This window comes from Mya arenaria, chromosome 6 (genome assembly GCF_026914265.1).
Source record: "Mya arenaria isolate MELC-2E11 chromosome 6, ASM2691426v1".
Classification (NCBI taxonomy): domain Eukaryota; kingdom Metazoa; phylum Mollusca; class Bivalvia; order Myida; family Myidae; genus Mya; species Mya arenaria.
The window spans coordinates 57,368,467-57,390,257 of record NC_069127.1 but is presented as its reverse complement, the minus strand read 5'-3'; the positions used below and the strand labels follow the sequence as shown (position 1 = coordinate 57,390,257).

Genomic DNA, 21,791 nt, shown 5'->3' with positions numbered 1-21,791 from the left:
CATACATGTATGCTAACTAGACTTTTGAACTTACATGTCTTCCGGCGTCCAGTGCAGGAGAAACTGGACCTTCCCGGACCCCTCCTTGCGCCGGGCAATCACCTGTAATAATGAGCTAATATTAGGGAATATCACTCGCAAACAACTTTCTGGCGGGCAATCACCTGTAATAATGAGCTTATATTAGGAAATATCACTCGCAAACAACTTTCTGGCGGGCAATCACCTGTAATAATGAGCTTATATTAGGAAATATCACTCGCAAACAACTTTCTGGCGGGCAATCACCTGTAATAATGTGCTTATATTAGGAAATATCACTCGCAAACAACTTTCTGGCGGGCAATCACCTGTAATAATGTGCTTATATTAGGGAATATTACTAACAAACAACTTTCTGGCGGGCAATCACCTGTAATAATGAGCTTATTTTAGGGAATATAACTAACAAACAACTTTCTGGCGGGCAATCACCTGTAATAATGAGCTTATATTAGGGAATATTACTAACAAACAACTTTCTGGCGGGCAATCACCTGTAATAATGAGCTTATATTAGGGAATATCACTCGCAAACAACTTTCTGGCGGGCAATCACCTGTAATAATGAGCTTATATTAGGAAATATCACTCGCAAACAACTTTCTGGCGGGCAATCACCTGTAATAATGAGCTTATATTAGGAAATATCACTCGCAAACAACTTTCTGCCGGGCAATTACCTGTAATAATGAGCTTATATTAGGAAATATCACTCGCAAACAACTTTCTGGCGGGCAATCACCTGTAATAATGAGCTTATATTAGGGAATATCACTCGCAAACAACTTTCTGCCGGGCAATCACCTGTAATAATGAGCTTATATTAGGAAATATCACTCGCAAACAACTTTCTGCCGGGCAATCACCTGTAATAATGAGCTTATATAAGGGAATATCACTCGCAAACAACTTTCTGCCGGGCAATTACCTGTAATAATGAGCTTATATTAGGGAATATTACTAACAAACAACTTTCTGCCGGGCAATCACCTGTAATAATGAGCTTATATTAGGGAATATCACTCGCAAACAACTTTCTGCCGGGCAATCACCTGTAATAATGAGCTTATATTAGGAAATATCACTCGCAAACAACTTTCTGGCGGGCAATCACCTGTAATAATGAGCTTATATTAGGGAATATCACTCGCAAACAACTTTCTGGCGGGCAATCACCTGTAATAATGAGCTTATATTAGGGAATATTACTAACAAACAACTTTCTGGCGGGCAATCACCTGTAATAATGAGCTTATATTTAGGAATATTACTAACACATAACTTTCTGGCGGGCAATCACCTGTAATAATGAGCTTATATTAGGGAATATCACTCGCAAACAACTTTCTGCCGGGCAATCACCTGTAATAATGAGCTTATATTAGGGAATATCACTCGCAAACAACTTTCTGCCGGGCAATTACCTGTAATAATGAGCTTATATTAGCTTATATTCGGGAATATCACTCGCAAAAATCTTTCTGGCGGGCAATTACCTGTAATAACAAAATTTAGCTAGGGAATATCACAGGCAATATGTCTTTGTGCCGCGGGCAATCACCGGTCATAATGTGCTTCAATTAGGGCACATTACTGGCAAATGTCGTTCTGCTGGACATTCACCAGTAAAATTGACATAAATCAGAAAACATCACAGTGACTGGCAATCAACTATTATAACGTGCATATATCACAGAACATTACACTCAAATCGCTTCCAACAGGACAATCATCCCTAACAAGGGGTATAAAAAAGCAAATTATCACCCACAAATTTCTTTCTGCCAATCATCTGTAAAAATTACTATGAGTTAGCATATATCCCACAGTCATGATTCTTTACTATATATGCCTTGTATAGTTCATACTGAAATTGTTGGCTTGTTTTGAAACCATTGTCAAAGCACACAGACTTAGACCTAAATTATTAGACCTTATTTTAATACCCAGTTTTGAAGAATGAAGGGACACCAACAGTTGAAATCATCTTGTGTCCCTTCCTGAGGTCAGGCATCTGTTCAAAAATGTGTCAATTTGTCTTCGCTTTTGTGTTCTATGTGGAAGTACAGGCATTTCAAGCAGTCTTTGCCCATTTTAAAAAGAATTTCACATGAAGTTTAGGTTGACTCTAACATTATTTTTATTAGTTTTAAGTACTTAAAAAAAATGATAAATCATTATGCTATAATTACGAACAATGTGTATACATAAGAATGGTAACCAAAGATTAAAACGCAGATTTTCATATTTAAGGTTGAAAACTGGTGTTTTATGGCTAATATGGGTTATTATCGCTTAAGAAAAGTGCAATTTTCAGACGTTTTACAAACAATTAAGATCTATTCTATTGTGTTTCATCTTATATGACTGAACTGACGACATTAATACCAAAATCTGCTAATTCTGCGACAAAATTATAAAAATGTCAAAACTGTCAATCTGTGAGAGTGCAGCTTTAAAAGCAGTCCACACTTATATTATTACACAGTAAATGCCAAAAAAACTGATTAAGGTTTGTTACTATTTATTTTTGTTAAATATTTAATGGACTGTTAAAAAAATAAATATATATTATACTTCTTTTTTTTGTATAAATGGAGTATTTTGGTATTTTAAAAAAAAACAACATTATGTATATTTTCGAGAATTGAGCTGGACTGAAGTCACTCATTGAGAGACAGTCCGATCAACTGAAGTTTCCTATAATCTTACCGTACATCTTCAACGAACATCAATGCCAACGAAGATGTCGTCAATGACAAGCTAAGAAGTATCTATGATTATAAAGAACATCTTGTAAAATACCAGTGATGTTAATGTAACATTTTTTACATTTTTAAAGACTTGTTACCCCAGGGATGTGATTGACCTGGCAGTTCAATGACTGAAACCATTTCGGCAAGGGGGCCGCAAAACATATTCTTTAGAAGCCCCATATGAGGGTTCTTCTGGCTTCGAACTGGAAGCAACTAGAATGTCAATTCTAAGAGCTTATAAAGTAACAGCTCCCTTTTTTAGTGATTTTTTTTTGTGTGTGTTTTTTGTTGTTGGTTTTTCCGGCTTCAAATTGAAGCAAACTGGAATGTCAACTAGAGATTGCTTTTTTGAAAAAGCGCATGTCTCCCCCATTGTGTGGTCGTAGGTGAGAAATAATCAATGATGGACATGAAATTTGTACTTCCTCCCTACCAAGTTTGGTGAACCTAGGTCAAACCATTCTCAAGATATTGAGCGGAAATGTTTTTTACATTGGGGGTCGCCGCGACCTTGACCTTTGACCTAGTGACCCCAAAAACAATAGGGATCTTCTACACCTCATGACCAACCTCCCTACCAAGTTTGGTGAACCTAGGTCAAACCGTTCTCAAGATTTTGAGCAGAAATGTTTTTTATATTGGGGGTCGCCGCGACCTTGGCCTTTGACCTAGTGACCCCAAAAACAATAGGGATCCTCTACACCTCACGACCAACCTCCCTACCAAGTTTGGTGAACCTAGGTCAAACCGTTCTCAAGATTTTGAGCAGAAATGTTTTTTATATTGGGGGTCGCCGCGACCTTGACCTTTGACCAAGTGACCCCAAAAACAATAGGGATCCTCTACACCTCACGACCAACCTCCCTACCAAGTTTGGTGATCCTAGGTCATGCGGTTTTCCAGTTATCGATCGGAAACGAACAAAGCATTCTCCTGATATTGCACGGAAATATTTTTTTACATTAGAGGTCACAGCGACGTTGACCTTTGACCTTGTGACCCCCCAAAATATAGGAGTTTTCTAAACCTCATGATCAACCTCCCTACCAAGTTTGGTGAACCTAGGTCAAACCATTGTCAAGATATTGAGCGGAAATGTTTTTTACATTGGGGGTCGCCGCGACCTTGACCTTTGACCTAGTGACCCCAAAAACAATAGGGATCTTCTACACCTCATGACCAACCTCCCTACCAAGTTTGGTGAACCTAGGTCAAACCGTGCTCAAAATCTTGAGCAGAAATGTTTTTTATATTGGGGGTCGCCGCGACCTTGACCTTTGACCTAGTGACCCCAAAAACAATAGGGATCCTCTACACCTCACGACCAACCTCCCTACCAAGTTTGGTGATCCTAGGTCATGCGGTTTTCCAGTTATCGATCGGAAACGAAGTGTGACGTACGGACGGACTGACGGACTACCGGACTGACGGACAGGGCAAAAACAATATGTCTCCCCCAGAGAGGGGGAGACATAATTCTGAGAACAAATACAGTAACAACCCCATTTTTTATGAATTTTTTGTTTATTTATTGTTTGTTGTTGTTATTGTTGTTTGGGAGCAGGGGTTACTAGCTTTAAACTTGAAGGCAACTGGTATGTCAAAGTAACAAACCATTTTTTTTTTATGAATGTTTTTTTTTAGAGGGGGTGGTGTTCCTGGAGCCATCGAATCAGCAGGTATCCATGAACCATGGATAAATCACATCCCTGTACCCCGGCAAAACACATTATTAGGCAACCCTTAAAGTTAATTTTGTGCGGTTGCCCAAACCACTCAGCAAAAATGCTCCGATTCTTTTTTATTTTGATCCCATGATACTTTTATAATCCAATTTCATTACACATCTCCAATTTTCCTCTTAATTCATAGTCCCTCCTATCAAAATCGGAGGAAAATTAATTCTGAAATAAGAAAACCATTTTTTCTATACTTACAGAACTATGGAATGTAACTGAGATGTTACTGTTATTGAGATCAATTTCAGTTCTCTGGGCAATAACGTTAAGCTGATGCTGCAATCGTTCCATCGTACCAGTGTCGATGTAATCATCCGTTTTAACTGAAAGAAAATAGTTGAAATGTCAAAATCGTGAGCAATTGTTGGTGATGTCACGTTTTAATAATGGTATAATATTTGTCTGTACAATCATTGTAACATTTATGGCTGAACAAATATGAAGAGAATAAATAAAAAAATGAGAGCAATTTTTGATATGATTCAGACCCCCCCCCCCCCCCCCCCCCCCAATGTATTATATTGTAACCAATGGAGATAAATTAAATCAGGAATGTCAATGCAAATTTTGAGTGAACTAGTACGAAATATGAGTATCTCCATCACACTATATACAATTTTTTTTTTAATAGATCAGCTAAAAGGCAACAATTTTAATTTTAAAGATGCACTCTTACTCCCAGATAAGATTTACCACAATTGATATAATTGTTTTGATATACCAAAAAGGATAAATAATTGTCGAAAACAATGGTTTTTATGAAGGATACTGAGTTTAATTTGAAAGAAAGGTGCAGAGAACACAGTATTTCTACACTGTGGGACAATAGTAGATCGCAGTAAATCTTTTAGCATTCACCAATCATTTAATAGTTTTGCGTTTTTAGTTATTAAATATACTGTTGCAATCTTGTTATCAGCAATTAATATTTTCAATAAATGCATTATTTAGAAAGTAGTTATAAAGGTTTATCACTCAAAATTTGTGTTTGTCATACATGTGTATGTATTGATTTTGCATAAGAGTGACACTTAAAAGTTTTGTGGCAAAAAAAGAAGAGGAAATTAGATATATAAAGAGGTAAACTGGCATTCCTGTTAAATGCACATGGACTTGGGCTCAATACATTTACTTTTTGTAAAATAAGGTAGGCAATTATCAAAGTCGGTTATTTTCCGATTTAAGTGTCATGTCAGTTGATTTTATACACAAGTTTATCAAAATATGCATACTCCTAACCAGGGCTTCTAAAAACAGGTAATTTGCCGGTCTGGACCGATTTTGACCAAGCCAGACAGATTTCAGTTTCAAATCGTGTAAAAAAAAATCGGTCTTAAATTTTCTCATTTTTTTTATAATTTTGGTCCAAAACAACAGTCAGTAAAAGTTGTAGAAATTGTAATACACAAACATTCATTGGTCATTCACACATTAAAACTACCCCCAAATAGGTCATAAAAGTGTCTTAATTAGTTACCATCAGACCAATGCGACCAGCTGCTTTTTCCGCTACGCTGATCACTATATAGCCTATCTTAATTAGCAGACGCTTGTAATCGGTCCAATCACGTGTATTGGTAGGTCGCAGAAGACACAATTAAACAAACTATGTGTTAATTATGTGCTTGCAGCTATCCTGATTAAATGTTAAAATCGGTCTATATTTTCACATGGCAATATGCTATGTCGTCGTCGATCATTACATCATATATCCGTTTGACGATTACCAAACTGTTAAATTTATATTGTAATATAGAACCATTACTGGTTAAAAACGGTTTTAAAGATAAATGCATTTGTCATTGTTAATCTGCGAGAGCATTAAAAATCTGAATTAATTAACCTTGTCATATATAGGATATCAACAGCGAAAGGCTTGATTAACTACATAGTCTGAAAGCTGAGTGCCACGCTTACGTCATTTTAATTCGCAGTAATGAAAAATCGTTGTCGATATCACACTTATAGCTTCAAGCCCCAATTATAAATCTAGATATATAATATTATTCAAGATTATCAGTTGAATGTTGACCCACTGTTGAAGCATTAACCCGCCGGCCGCAGTTAATTACAATCGCAGTCGTTCTTGTTAGAAACACCACAGAACTAGATGAGAATCTTGCTTGTATCAATGACTATCTGAATTGGCTATGCTGGCTCTAGAGCCCTCTTACGAATTGCCACATCGCGAAAAAATATTGAGAGAAAAGACGTCGCGAAAATGTGTGACATTTCTATTTAATCGGAATTTTGAACATGTCTTTTATTTTTAGGGGGGGGGGGGGGGGGATTTTTTTTGTGGGTGTTGTCGCCGGGTCCGGACCAATTGAGGTTCCAAATTTTAGAAGCCCTGCTCCTAACATACATGTCATATCCAGGCCCTTTTCTATAGTTCCCTTGGGTCTGATGATCGGACCCATTCCCCTAGCAAAACATGATATTTTACCCAATCTGGAGAAAAAATCTCAATCAAAAACTTGTGTAAAAAGATAAATAATAAAAACAAGAGGCCCAAAAGGGCCTATGCTCTACTGGCTGGGTTTGTGTGGTCAACATCACTGTTTTCGAAAAGAACCAACCTCTGTTGGATATCTGAATACTGTACAAGTTTCATCAAGATACAATCAAAACTGAAGACTGTATCATGTTCGCAAGAATTTTTTACACAATAGCATTTTTTTATACCATCAAGGCCCATAATCTAATCTTTTCAAGGCCCATAATCTAGGCATGCATAGGCAGATCTACCTGGTTTTCAAAAGGAACCGAGCTCTAATGGATATCCAAATACTGTACAAGTTTCATCGAGATACAATCAAAACTGAAGGCTGTATCATGTTAACAAGAAATTGTTTACAGACGCACTGATTTTTTATACTATCAAGGCCCATAATCTAAGCATGCATGGGCAGATCTACCTGGTTTTCGAATGGAACCAAGCTCTAATGGATATCCAAATACTGTACAAGTTTCATCGAGATACAATCAAAACTGAAGGCTGTATCATGTTAACAAGAAATTGTTTACAGACGCACTGATTTTTTATACTATCAAGGCCCATAATCTAGGCATGCATGGGCAGATCTGGCTGGTTTTCGAAAGGAACCAAGCTCTAATGGATATCTAGATACTGTACAAGTTTCATCGAGATACAATCAAAACTGAAGGCTGTATCATGTTATCAAGGAATTGTTTACAGGCGCACTGATTTTTTATACTATCAAGGCCCATAATCTAGGCATGCATGGGCGGATATGTAGATACTGTACAAGTTTTATTAAGATACAATCAAAACTGAAGGCTGTATCGTGTTAACAAGGAATTGTTTACAGACGCACGGACGCACATACTACGTACACATTACCATCGCATAAGCTCTTCTGGCCTTTGGCCAGTAGAGCTAAAAATGAAAGTCTTAATATCACTTGTATTTGTTTATTCAGCATCCTTATGAATTTTGTAATGAAAACATTATGGGATTATTGAATTCAGAAATCGTTGTTTTTCATTACATTAAGAGATTAGTATGCAATATTACATGTAACTGTCATGATTTATTGCAAAAAATTTATTTACACTCGAACGGGTTGATATTTCTGCCATTTCAGATCTATTGAAAGGTAAAGAAACTAATACTTAAATAATTTCCTCATTTGCAGGAGAAAGAAAAACATTTTCTTTACACTTTAAAAGTTCCGTATTTTGGATGTATAATTATAAAGGGATGATTTTTTCTCAGAATGGCATTTTTCGCGAAAGTAAAAAAAATCCCAAAATAACTAGGGTCTTTTTCACAAAATGAGCTGAAAAAGGCCTGATATCCCACAGCAGTGGCAAACCTCGACCCTCGAATTTAATTCATCCCTCTGGTCTCCTGTCAGGGGATGAATATCGCATAGAATTAAAACCTACATTTTCAGCCAATGAAATTGGCGCGAGGCAATCAACAAGCATTAAGGTAAATCATTAACGATTTCAACTTGTATTTTAACTCAGAAGACCTGATAAAAATCTTATTGATTAAGAATGGCTCGTTCCCTAAGCTCACTCGATCTGCCAGTCTTAATCATTAAGATTTTACTTATTGTCATCTTTAGTCCTAGAACTATTACATAAATGAATATGAGATTTGGGAAAATGTAGCTGGTTTGATTGTTTTGTACAATAGATGTTCATACAATATAAACTCGATACAGTGCTTTTTAGTTGTTAAAGAAGAAACGCTAGTTTAACCCTGAATTGCACATTAAAGAATCTGGCCGACATCACACATTACTGCACGTAAACGCATGAGGCTGAGTCTATCTACTACTGAATGTTAACCAGTTTGACCGCATTTCAAATGGGTAATTTTTATATTTAAATTTTCCAAGGTTTTTTTGTAAACAATATCCTAGAAGTTTATAAAAGTAAAGTTAAGCATTATGGGTATTAAATTTTGGTTGGAAATATCACCGAATAAAATTAGAAGATGTTTATTTATACTGCCATATAAACTCTGTTTATAATTTTTTTTTTATATAGTTTCTTATACAGCATGGTGTCAATTTTCAACAATGTCAAAATTTTATGTTACACTAGGCAATACAGTAATACAAACACTTTAGGCAAATTTGCAAGCAACTGGATGACACGAAAGGGCTATCATGGTGCATATTTATGAGGGGGTCATAAATGTAAAACAGCCACCTGGGACTAAAATCAATTTGCTGGGATCAAACTGCTGAATGACACAGGATATTCCTGCCGTATTTCTGTATATTAATTACACTGGTACATCAATCACCCACTTTTTAATCCAGTAATGGATCTTTTTAAAAAATTTAGCTGGATTCGAGCATTTTTTTACCGATTGATTGAATGTAATAATGAAACTTCAAAGTAATGGTACAAGTCTATCTTCAAACTGCATTTATAGATGAAATAAAATCATTTGATAAACTATCATTGACACCATTCATTAGATAATTTAGTATTAAAATATATTCACATAAAAAGATTTGGCCACATTTAATGGGAGTAATATTGATCTAAAGGTCATACATGATTTGCACTTTTCCAACATCCCTTAAAGGGTCTATACAAATAAGGACTGCTTATCAGGAAGTTGGCTTTTGACTGAGAGGTCTTATTTGGCCACTAGCATAAGTATGCTCTAAAGGGTTAAATAAAATGCTTTTAAATATAGAACAAGCAAAATAAAATGACCCAGGGCTTTTTCTGGCCAATTTGGGAAAAAGAACCTAGACATTTTGGGAAATTTTGCGTTGTGAAAATGCCGAAATTGGGAAATTTTACAGTTAAAAGTAAAAGCTGTCTAGTCTCCAGCGAATTAGGAAATGATTTTATATTAGTTTATTTCCCTTTAAAAGACCCAAAATGGCTGAAATATCAATTCTTGGGTGTAAATATCTATTGCAAAAAATTGATCATGACAGATAATATTTCATACAGATATCTGAATGTGATGAAAATCAATGATTTCCGAATTCAATTATCAAAAAAACTTTACATCACATAATTGATTAGGATGTTTAAAATGAACCAGTACATGTACTTGCTAAAAAAAAAATAATATTTTTTTTTATTGGGATTTTTTTCTGAAGATTGGGAAAAATATCTTATATTTTGCTTTGGGAATGGGTCTGATAGTCGGACCCGTGGGTACTATAGAAAAAGCCCTGTGACTGCACCATAGCAATATGCGGACAATATATAACAAGCTCCTGATGCCTTTAAAGATGCCTTTAAAATCCCCTAAGGTTACAACATAATGTCAAAATCCACTGTTTTTTCTGACCAATATCCCAAAGAAACTTCTCCAGAAATATGGCATGTATCATTATATCAAATAATTAGTAACATAAAATGCCTTAATGTTTAGGGGATGTTTACATGCTATTTTCTTACTAATTTAATGAAGATTTAATTAGGGGTGTTTTAAACTAATTTGCAAAGTAATGAATACAGCAACAATACATTAACAGAGAAAACCAATATACAAATGTCTACTGGGCGACCCATATATATGCTAACCCATACTAATAGTATCTCTGTATATTGGAAATTTAGGGGGCATCTCAAAATTACAAATACATAAGCCAGCTATAGGAGGAGGAGAATTTCTTGAACTGTTACTATGATTAAGGAATTGAAATATAATAGACCCTGTTAAAAGTACATGAAATTAACTAAATTAATAATTCAAAACAGCCAATAAATGATCATCGAAGCCACAATTCATTCTTTGAAGGTGAAATAGAAAGATTGTATTTTATGCAAAATGCATGTTTGGGAAATGGGTTTTCCCATGTCGGTACAAATAAAAGGTGAATTTCGAGCTATTGAAATTCATGTAACAGACCAATGACTTTACTGCTTCCGAAGTAACGTGTGTATATCAAAATAATTTTGTTTGTAAACCAATTAGCTTTGGAAAACCAAAATATTTATAATTCCAGTCTTGAACTATTATACTTTGCTTTCCTCACCAAATTTCAATGCCTTTGGTCAAATTTTGGTTTAATCAGAAACACCTTGAAACGATGAAGACAATAAACATTTATCACAAATAAAACAGTCTGGCTTTAAGGTAAATGAATGCCTCTTAATTAACAAAGAAATTCCTTTGAAGATTTTATGTGTATCAATTAGCAAACATGAACGCAAAAATTCACTATCCCTTTCAAGAATGTATGATCTAATGACAATAATGAAGTTATGCACCTAAAAGCAATTCTGTTTTATCATCGTCAAACTTGTAATGATGATGAAATTTTGCACTCTAAAGTGATCATTTTATTTTGATACGACCGCATATATTGCACGATCAACTTTATTCTAAAAACTACTCGGAGTTATACACTTAAAGCATTTCACTATAACACTGTATTATGCACTGGTGGTCGCATTTTAACGTAATGACTTGCCAGTATTTACGATGTCTTTCTACACATGAGTTAACATATACTATCATTTACCAGATCATTTTATGCTAATGTAGCAGTTCAGACATGACTTTTTCCCCAACCCTTTTTAGATACTAAACCATGCTTAAGTATATATTTATGTTGATGAAATTTATTAAACTGCTTTAAAGCTGCACTCTCATAATTGACAGTTTCACCTTTTTTTGTCTCAGTCTCAGCTCATTTTGGCATCAGTGTCTTCAAATCAGTCATATATAATTACTTACAAAAGAACATATCTGTCAAATGTTCTTTAACTGCCGAAAAATTTAAATTTCATTTTTCATAAAGCATTAGTAACACTTTTAGTCATAAAACATCAATTTTCATATGTAAATATGAAAACTGTGATCTGCTCTTTTGTCAGCAGTCTTGTATCACTGGTTTCCAGACATATACGCAAAAATTGGCTCATTCTAAGACAAGGAATAAAAAGTAGTTTTTTTGGCTCATTCTAAGACAAGAAATAAAAAGTTGTCAAAACAATCAGTATGTAAGAATGCAGCTTTAAATATATATATCAAAAGAAACCACACCTGTATGCCTGTTCGCAAAATGATCATGAATTCATTCATTATAAAAGAAGAGCCGTCGTAAGACAGTGCGCTCGACTACGTCGCTTTGACTTAGAATACAATAACGATGTAATAATACCAAGTTTGGTCTCTTTATGTCAAACCTAACTAAAATTATTTGATAGATAAGGTGACTTTGATGCTGCCCTCCCACCAGCTCGCCCAAACAATGACGCAAGTCATTCAAATAACTTGATTTCCCATTATGAAAATGTGGTTAAGACTATACAAATATGCCTTTCAAAGGAAATTTTAAAAAAATCAAAAAAAAATCAAGGGCCATAACTTGTATTTAGGCTTAAAACGGAGTTATTTTTCTTGTTGTAAGATGGTCGTAAATAATTTTGAATTAATGAACGGTATAGAAGTTTTTTTTATTAAAATCCCAACTTGCCCTTAACATTTACTTGCCTAAAACTTTAACCTAAGTCAATCAGGGGCCATAACTTGTATTAAGGATATGGAGTTATGTAACCTCATTGGGTGATGGTCCTGAACAATTGTGTGAAGTATTAAGTCAATTGAATGAAGGGTATAGAAGTTATTAAACAATATCTCAACCTGCCCTAAAACTTTAACTTAAGTTCCATAGTCAATCAGGGGCCATAATTTGTCTAAAAGATAATATGGAGTTATCTAACCTCATTGTGGGATGGCTCTGAACATTTGTGTGAAGTATTAAGTCAATTGAATGAATGGTATTGGAGTTTTAAGTGAAAATCTTCGAAAAGTCGAGCTAAAAACCCATTTTTCTTTTCTATAAAGAACATGAGAAAAAAATGAAATGTATCAATTTTTAATTGCACATTTTGACATTAAACATACAAAGAATGCTACATCAAAGATGAACTCTCCATCTTAATCAATAAGAAAAAAATGACTTCATTCTATGTAACTATTCCCAAGAGCCATTTATTTTATCCAAGTATGGAATGCTGTGATTATTTTTACAGATTTATCTCCTTTAAGACCTTGGATCAATAGTACTTTAAAGGTATTGATAAAATATAAAAATGCAGACTTAACGTGCAGTAAGCAAAACTCCAGCAATTCAAAACTGCAATCTTTGCAATAGCTTTCAAAACATTCAAGTTAATTTAACATTTATTACCGGTATATAGCTTTCTTGCCTTAAATGTACATGTACATTGTAACGATCAGGTAAAATTATAAACAATCATGTGCTGATGACAGAATTATAAAGAATGTACATTTGATTTTCTATTATGATTTTAGCTTAAGAGTGATAGAAGAGTTTTGCACTCAGCGGGCCCTGTCCTTTTTTGGGGGGTTAGCACCCTTCTGCCCTCATTGAGACCATGCCTTCTGCCTTTATAGAATTACATGCTTTGACTGCCAAATATTTGTTTTGTTTTGATTAAAACTTTTATTATGATTAAATCAAGTCCACATGTACTTAACCAAACTTGGCAGTTCAAATCTTATATAAGGCTTACTTTTTGTTCATTAAGTGAAACATCCACAAAATTATTACGTAGGGTAAGTAGGGATTTTTCTTCTTCTTTTTCCCCCCAAATATTCTTTGTCAAAATCATGTTCTTGCAAATAGCAGAACTTTATCTCTTTCAAAAGTAACTCATATATATTGCTGTTGTAATGGAACTTTATTTTCTGTTAAAAATTAATGACAGTTTCTGTTTAAACCAAATTGTGTTTACGACAGCTCAGGACTGGGTTTTTTGTTTTGTTTAAAAAAATACTAGGGTCGGCAGATTTTATTAGGTAGGGTAGGGCTACCCAAAACAAACATTTTTTTTTGTCAGGCCTTACTTTTAAAATTTAACACAATTCCTAACTTTTTTTGTCAATATCATAATTTGATTGCGGTCTTTTACTTCCAGCCTGTCCATCTTCTGCAGCATCCTGGCTGCAATCTTATTTCCACACAATATCTGATGAAAGCCAGTTGTTTATAGATATCTATAGTTTTATCAAAGGAATAAATATTCATACAGTATCTCAACAGCAATGTGGTCGAAATAAGCACAAGGAACAGGTAAAATGCAATTCCTGTATCCTCAAATTCTGATTTTTTTTATTGTACAGCTTGTTGAAAAATGTTGATGCCATTAAAGGGCTAATGTTAGAATTTGGGCTTGTTCATTTCAATGACTCCTGAAAGAATTTAAGGCCATTACTTTCCTATATTGTTAGTTAATAAACTAAATATGACGATAAAGTAGTTAAAAAAATACCATCCCTAAAGATCTACAATATAGTTTACATACATGTAGATTTATATAATTCTTCAATCTTAACCACAAAATCATATCTGCAAACATTCAATTCATAAAAAACCATGGGAAGGGTTTTTATGCAAATCATAAATCGCTGAAGTGGGTTAAAAGACCTTAAACTTAAAACGAATGGCTTTATATTTATCGGTGAACCATGCACTGGGGTTAGAAATCCTCATCAGTTGAAAGTCTTATGGAATTTGACACTAAAAATAGGGAAAAGTAATTGAAAATATAGCTATGGATCAGTTTTTGAGGTTTTTAACATTTAAAAGAGCAAATTCTCATTTCAGCCCATCTCAAGGGAAATTTAAAACTGTACTCTCACAGATTGTCAGTCCGGACACTATTTTAATCTCTGAATTAGCTGATTTTTGCATCAATGCCTTCAATTCAGTCATATTAGATATAATATAATAAAACAGATCTCGATGGTTTAAATGTCAAAAATAAAAAATTTCATAAAGCATTAATTAGTTACTATTAGCCATTAAACATTCACTTTTCCAATGTCTCTCTGGAAAACTGCGATCTGGTCTTTTGTCAGCAGTCTTATATCACCGGTTCTCAGACATCTAAATAAAAATTGGCCAATTCAACTACAATAAATACAAAAGTTGTCAAAACCTTAATCTCGTGAGAGTGCAGCTTAAAATCTTTTTTCTGAACAATGCTGTTTCTTGACTTTGCAATTAAAGCTGTTTTGAAAAAGGATACAATAATCATTATTGATTTATTTTTTAATCATCTTTTTGTTTACAGTAAATCATTATGGACTCGGAAGTATAAAAACAATAAGAAACCATTTGATTGACTACTATATCGTTTTTTTCTTTACTTTGCAAGTACAGCTTTTAGGTGATATTTATAATTATGCGTATCAATGCAATATAAACCAAATATATGATTTGATTTTTTTAAATTTTGACAACATTAATCATTTGTTTGTTCTTAGTTTGTTTATACAAATTTACAGTCGTTAAACCACGTAGACTTAACTTGTAGGCCAAGTTAACATGCACATTGTTTGGCGAAAATGTGCATTTTTAGTCTATAAGATAGAAGGAAATTTGCTTTTAGGGGCATTCAAGAGTACAAGTTAAATTCCCTGGGGAAGCACGCTACTGCCCCTAGCACATCTGATATGGTCTGCCTAAGACCTAACCTTCAAATTACAGTAGAAAATTGACAACATAAAAATTAATGTTGACACAAATTTTTTACTATATTTGTTCGTTAAAAGGTTATATATATAATAAAAAGGGTTGTTCAGAATTTTGTTTAAGTAAACAATGTTGTTAACGTCATTGTTGTTAACTCTCAAATCAATATTGCTATTGAAGTTAAGTTGATACACTTAAATTGTGATCTGCTGTCTTTCTTATAATAGTTGAGACCATTGTTTCCACTTTACTTGTTGTTATTAAAAAATGTGAGCCCATCATCAAATATTTCATGTTTAAAAGTTAACAACGATGTCGTTAATCACATTGTTAACTTTAACAAAGTTCTGAACAATCGGACCAATAACTTTCACAGTGTTCTTAAATAATATTTTAAAAAACAACACATTTTATTACCTTTAACAGCTCTTCGTTTGGTTTTTAACCGCTTCCGTTTGAACAGTTTAGTTGGTGTGTCCTCCCTGCCGTGTTTCGGGTTTTTGTGATTGGGCGATTGTTCTTGAGCGTTGAAATGACTGTTAACGTGACGTTCAAATCCTCCCTGAGTCGTAAAACGCTGCCCGCATCGGTCGACTATACACCTGAACGGTTTATCTCCGCTATGTGTCAAAATATGTCTATCAAGCCAACACTTCGAACTTGACGGTTTATTGTAAACCTTACAACCTTTCCATAGACACATGAATTTCTCCCGTCCTTTCTGTGCAATCACATGGCAGCTACGAATGTGTTCCATAATTTCCCCACCACCGAACATGTTTCCACAGTCCTTCCATTGGCACTCAATCGGCCCGTCGGTTTCTTTAGTCGGCGTTGCATCCCCTTTTCCTGTTGGACTCCCAAGCGAGCTGCAACTTGGGCTTGGGGCTACTAGGGAAATGGGTGTGCTGGACCGTGAAGGGTCGGGCGTCACTTGAACTGGCACGATCCCGTTGGTTTTTGTGACTAGGGGGAATAACTCTGCTATATCCTTGATATGCGAACCACTGAAACGGACGGCAGACACATGTTTTAAATTCAGAACATCCTTCACACGCAACACACTTAAAGGAACCGCAAACATATTCAAAATAAAATCAACAGTTTAAGATCGGAGCTGTTTGGCACTTCATATTGATATGAAAACGGTACAAAATTACATAAAATGGCAAATATTATATTCCTTTTATCATTTCAGGTATAAATGACCTTGAGAAGGTCAATTCAAAGGTCAAAATGTCAAGGATAATATAAATTTTCAAGATTTTTCAGTACTCAGATACTGTGAAGTATGTTTACAAATGATAATGTCAGGAAAATAAATCCGTGAATATCTTACAATCTGGCTGTATAATCGGACTTTTATACTACGCATCTATTATTATTTTTCACGCTTCTAAGCAGTATTGAAACCACTCATTATTTTTAAATATACATTTATAAATAGAAATGCAGATAATATTACAGTGTTGCATGCTAAATAGACATCAGAAAAAGAAACGTGTCTATAGAATTTGACATGTTGACATGTGAATGCCTTTTAAACAAACCATTGACTTTGTTTATATGACTTTGACACGGGATCTCTCATGGATATGAAGAGTTAAAAGTTTTATTTACCGAGACAGTTCTTAGGCACTCTAAATAAAATTTAGGGGGAGAATGGTGGTGAATTTCAGCAAATCTGAGAAAAAAAAAATCAACTAAAATCAATGAAAGTTCTACTTAGTAGCATGATTTTTTTCAACAGGGACGATAAAAGACAAAAAACCCAATCATGAAAATTTAGTTTAAAGTGACACTCTTATCAATACATACACATGTATAATAAACATAAATTTTGAGTGATAAACCTTTAACTACTTACTGAATAATGCATTGATGGAAAATATTAATAACTGATAACACTATTATAACCGTGTTTTTAATAGCTGAAAACGCAATAATAGTAAATGATTGGTGAGTCTACCGGCTTAAAGATTTATTGTGATCTACTATCATCTCAGAAGGTAGAAATACCACGTTTTATGCTCATTTCTTTCAAATTAAACACGGTATCCTTCATAAGAGGCTTTGTTTTCGACATTTATTCATCCTTTTGGTATATTAAAACCTTTGCATTAATTGAGGTTAATCCTATTTGGGAGTATGAGGCAAGGCCTTCAAACCCAAAGCAGGGTTAATGGGCAGAAAGGGACTTGTGCTTAATTATAATGTTTCCCAATGCAGTTTTATCTGATGGTACTTCATTCTATTTATATTGCAATAATGTCCAGCAAAAAACAACAACACTTGTGTATATATAATAATATACAGTACTTACACAGTCATCAAAATTAGACTTTTGAATGAACGAACAAGCCCGAATCTTATGCTATTGTTTGGCATTAAATTTTTGAACAAGCCTTGCTATATAAAATTCAGAAATTGAGTAAGCCCAGAAGAATTATTTTACCAGTGCAGGGCTTGCGGGCTTGTGTTAATTTCGACCACTGCTTACAACAACCTCAATTTCAAAGCTCTTAATCCTGAATTCAGCTGTTAAAGCTGCACTCTCACAGATTGAACGTTTTGATAACTTTTTTATTTTTTGTCTTGGAATGAGCCAATTTATGCGAAAATGCATGGAAACCAGTGATATAAGACTGCTGGCAAAAAATCAGATCACAGATTTTCATTTTCAAGTTCAAAATTGATGTTTTAAGCATTTTTCTTAGACCATTAGTAACGCTTTAGGCCATTAAAATTAATTTTGGAACAGAAAGATGAAAATCTGCGATTTGATCTTTTGTCAGCCGTCTTATATCACAAGTTTGCAGATATTTAGGCAAAAATTGTTTCATTCAAAGACAAAAAATAAAAAAAAAGTTGTTAAAAAGAAAATTTGGATGAAAATCTAGCAATTAGTTTACATTGGCCATATCATTCCTATGTAATACTTAAATGATGGATTTTTGTTACATTATTGATGTACCTTAAACCATAAAACATTCTTAGTTGGCATAACATGTGCCACCATATATGATCATTTCAGTACACTTGTACTGATAGCTTGGGAACAGTTATTTCATAAAATTATGGTAAACATTTTACTTCCGTAGTTAAGAGTGTGTTTTTTTCAGCCCTTATCGGGACACATTTGTGCCCCATTCCCCTGCTGAAAGTGTATATTTTTCCCCTTTATTTTTTTTTTCTTTTAAGGAGCACTGACCGCTTTTTACTGGTAAAAAGAACTAGAATTCTGTTAATCGCTTCTCAGGAGCGCCAAAAATTAATCAAGTTCAGGACATCATGACCATGACCCCAAAATAAATAAGGGTTCTACCAATGTGTATACCAAATTTGAACACTCTAAACTAAGTTGTAATTTTTTTTTTTTTAAATCAGAAACAAAAGCGCATATAATATTTTAAGAAACTTAGGTCAACATAACTGCTTGACTTTTGACCTATTAAACCTTAGGTCAACATAACTGCTTGACTTTTGACCTATTAAACCTTAGGTCAACATAACTGCTTGACTTTTGACCTATTAAACCTTAGGTCAACATAACTGCTTGACTTTTGACCTATTAAACCTTAGGTCAACATAACTGCTTGACTTTTGACCTATTAAACCTTACATAAATAAGGGTCACCTAAACTCCATGAACAATGTGTGTACCAAGTTTGAAGACTGAAACTACAAAAAGTCGTCTGAAGGTTATTGATAGGTAAAGAAAGCATGACAATGACGCAGATGTCTGGCTGAGGACTAAGTAAACCCCATGAGTCTGCCATGATCCACAAGTGACACAATAAAAGGAATCAAGTGGGGAAATACGTAAAAACAGGACCACTTTAAAACTGATGATTATTAGTTACCTATTGCATACAGGTCTAGTAGCAGTTGGGCAGCAGTTTCGGGTGATAGATGCCACTTCTAAGCTGTCGGGCGTATCTGGGGTAACCGGCATCAATGTATCAGCATCCGGTGGCTCACTGTAATATAGGAAATAAGTTTAAAGCAAATATTTCAGAGCTGAATATTTTGCCTCCATGGAGTGCCCTCTTTTTTATTGTCATCAAATTTAACAAGAGACGTTTGTCAAACATTATGCCCCCCATGAGCGCCATGTTGTCAATAATATTTGGACAATTGAATAAAATATGCAAAGACCGAAATGACAGCTGATTTGTCAATGAAGTTGGATGCCTTTAAGGCAGTTTTAAGATTATGACCCATCAAAGTTTGGAATAGTACATGTAGGTTAAGCTTTTAATTATGTTCAGATGATGACTGATCTTTGCAGATAAACATGTATTCTTTGAGCAGCAGGGATTAAGTATACATGATGTAATTTTAATGACCAATATGAGTTGTGACCTTGACCATTGACTCTATTTCCTTTAAAACCATAGGGGTCACCTATTGGTCACCCCCAATCTTAATGTCAAGTTTGAGGGCCAGGGGTGCAGCCATTGTCGAGCTTTCAAACAGACAAGATTTTTGCGTTTGTGACCTTGACCATTGACCCCTTAAATCAATATGGATCATCTACCAGTCAGGTTGTACCTCCAAGTCAAGTTTGAGCGCTATGGGTGCAGGCATTGTCCAGTTATTACTCGGACAACCTTTTCGCATTCAAGGTTACTGTAACCTTGACCTTTGACCCGATGACCCCTGAAGTCAATAGGGGTCATTGACTGGTTGGGCCCAACCTTCACATCAAGTTTGATGACCATAGGTCCAGGAATTGTCGAGTCTGTGTTCAAGGTCACTGTGACCTTGACCTTTGACCCAATGACCCCTTAAATCAATAGGGGTCATTGACTGGTTAGGCCCAACCTTCATCTCAAATTTGCTGACCATTATAAGGTTCAGGAATCGTCACATTTGTGTTCAAGGTCACTGTGACCTTGACCTTTTACCCAATGACCCCTGAAATCAGTAGGGCTCATCTACTGTTCAGGCTCAGCCTCAATGTAAAGTTTGATGGCCATAGGTCCAGGCAGGCTCAGCCTCAATGTCAAGTTTGATGGCCATAGGTCCAGGCATTGTTGAGTTATAACGCGGACAAGCTTTGACAAGTTCTCCCCATTTAAGGTCATTGTGACCTTGACCCGATGACCCCTAAAATCAATAGGGGTCATCTACTGGTCAGGCCCAACTGTCATGTCAAGTTTGCTGACAAGAGGTCCAGGAATTGTCAAGTTATCACTTGGACAAGCTTTGGTCTACTGACCAACCGACTGACCGACATGTGCAGAGCAATATTTATAAGTGAGATACAGCTGTTAACGCCACTGACAATGTCACCAACACTGAGAAGACATGATCCCGATGTGTCTGCCATGCTGTGAAGGCAACAATATTTATTGTCCATAATTCTGTTAGGAGAACAGTTATTGGTGAGCTTGCTGATTTTCCCTGATATATTGCTGATAAGGCCAAAAAAAATAAAATGGTTTGGTAATGATTACATTCTTTACAAAAAGGCAGGGTAGGAAGGCTTTCTTTCTTTTTTCTTTTTTAGGCTTCTTATAAGAACGTTATTTTCCTCATTGGAGATTGGTGTTAAAGTAATATTCCGAACAAAGCGTTTAAGGTTTTAAACTACATTTTATAACAAGCTTTTTTTTCTTTACCTAAACTGACTATAAAAACGAGTAGTGTCTTCGCCTTTTTCGTAGGTAGTGTCAGACAACCTGAACCAAATATATTTTTTCTTAGGCCTAAACATTTCATGTATGTAACAAATTTGGTGAAGATTGGCTAAAACTGAGGGGCCTAGGCTGACTGCTCATCTGATAAGCCTTTAGGACAGGGTGATAGTAGGGGATTATATTTCATTACCTATAAAGGCATAAAATAAAATGGAAAACATAATTTGAACTGTAAAATGTGTTAGGATTTCCTTCCTAACAATTTTAAAACAGCTTAAAATACCAGTAGCTTTATTCATGTACATTGCATAAAATACATTAACTCCAATATATTACCCAGAGCAGGCATCAAAACTCACAGCATGTATAAGAGTGTATTGGAGAGCATAAGAGCAGTAATAACGAAACCCAGACTATTGGTTTCCAAGGATAATCTGAAAATGCAATCTCATGGAATAACTCAGGGAAGAACATGTTCCTTGCTTTTTGCAAATGTTATGAAAGAAGAGTTGCATGAGAGAGTCAAATAATTCCTAGAAATTGCATTAGCTACAAGCAAAGATTCTTTACCCAATGATTTCCTGATACATTAAAAGGATTATGGCCGCTTAAATTAAATTGAACATTATCTCATATTGTACAATG

The 21,791-nt window shown here is 34.8% G+C and overlaps 1 protein-coding gene across 2 annotated transcripts in view; it reads right to left on the bottom strand.

Moving 5' to 3' along the window:
• LOC128238857 (zinc finger protein aebp2-like) overlaps positions 1–21,791 on the bottom strand; it is a 41,026-nt gene that overhangs the window by 4,700 nt on the left and 14,535 nt on the right. Inside the window, exons 2-6 of one of the 2 annotated variants that reach the window (XR_008261784.1) lie at positions 19,365–19,481; positions 15,919–16,508; positions 4,736–4,860; positions 1,343–2,816; positions 967–1,218 (exon numbers count right to left, since the gene is read on the bottom strand). Coding sequence is in view for 1 of the 2 variants with exons in the window: in XM_052955142.1 (XP_052811102.1) it covers positions 35–102; positions 4,736–4,860; positions 15,919–16,508; positions 19,365–19,481 (900 nt within the window). In the remaining variant the exon portion in view is untranslated. Of the gene's footprint in view, positions 1–34; positions 103–966; positions 1,219–1,342; positions 2,817–4,735; positions 4,861–15,918; positions 16,509–19,364; positions 19,482–21,791 lie in introns of those variants that run through there. The other variant, XM_052955142.1, reaches the window with a different exon arrangement.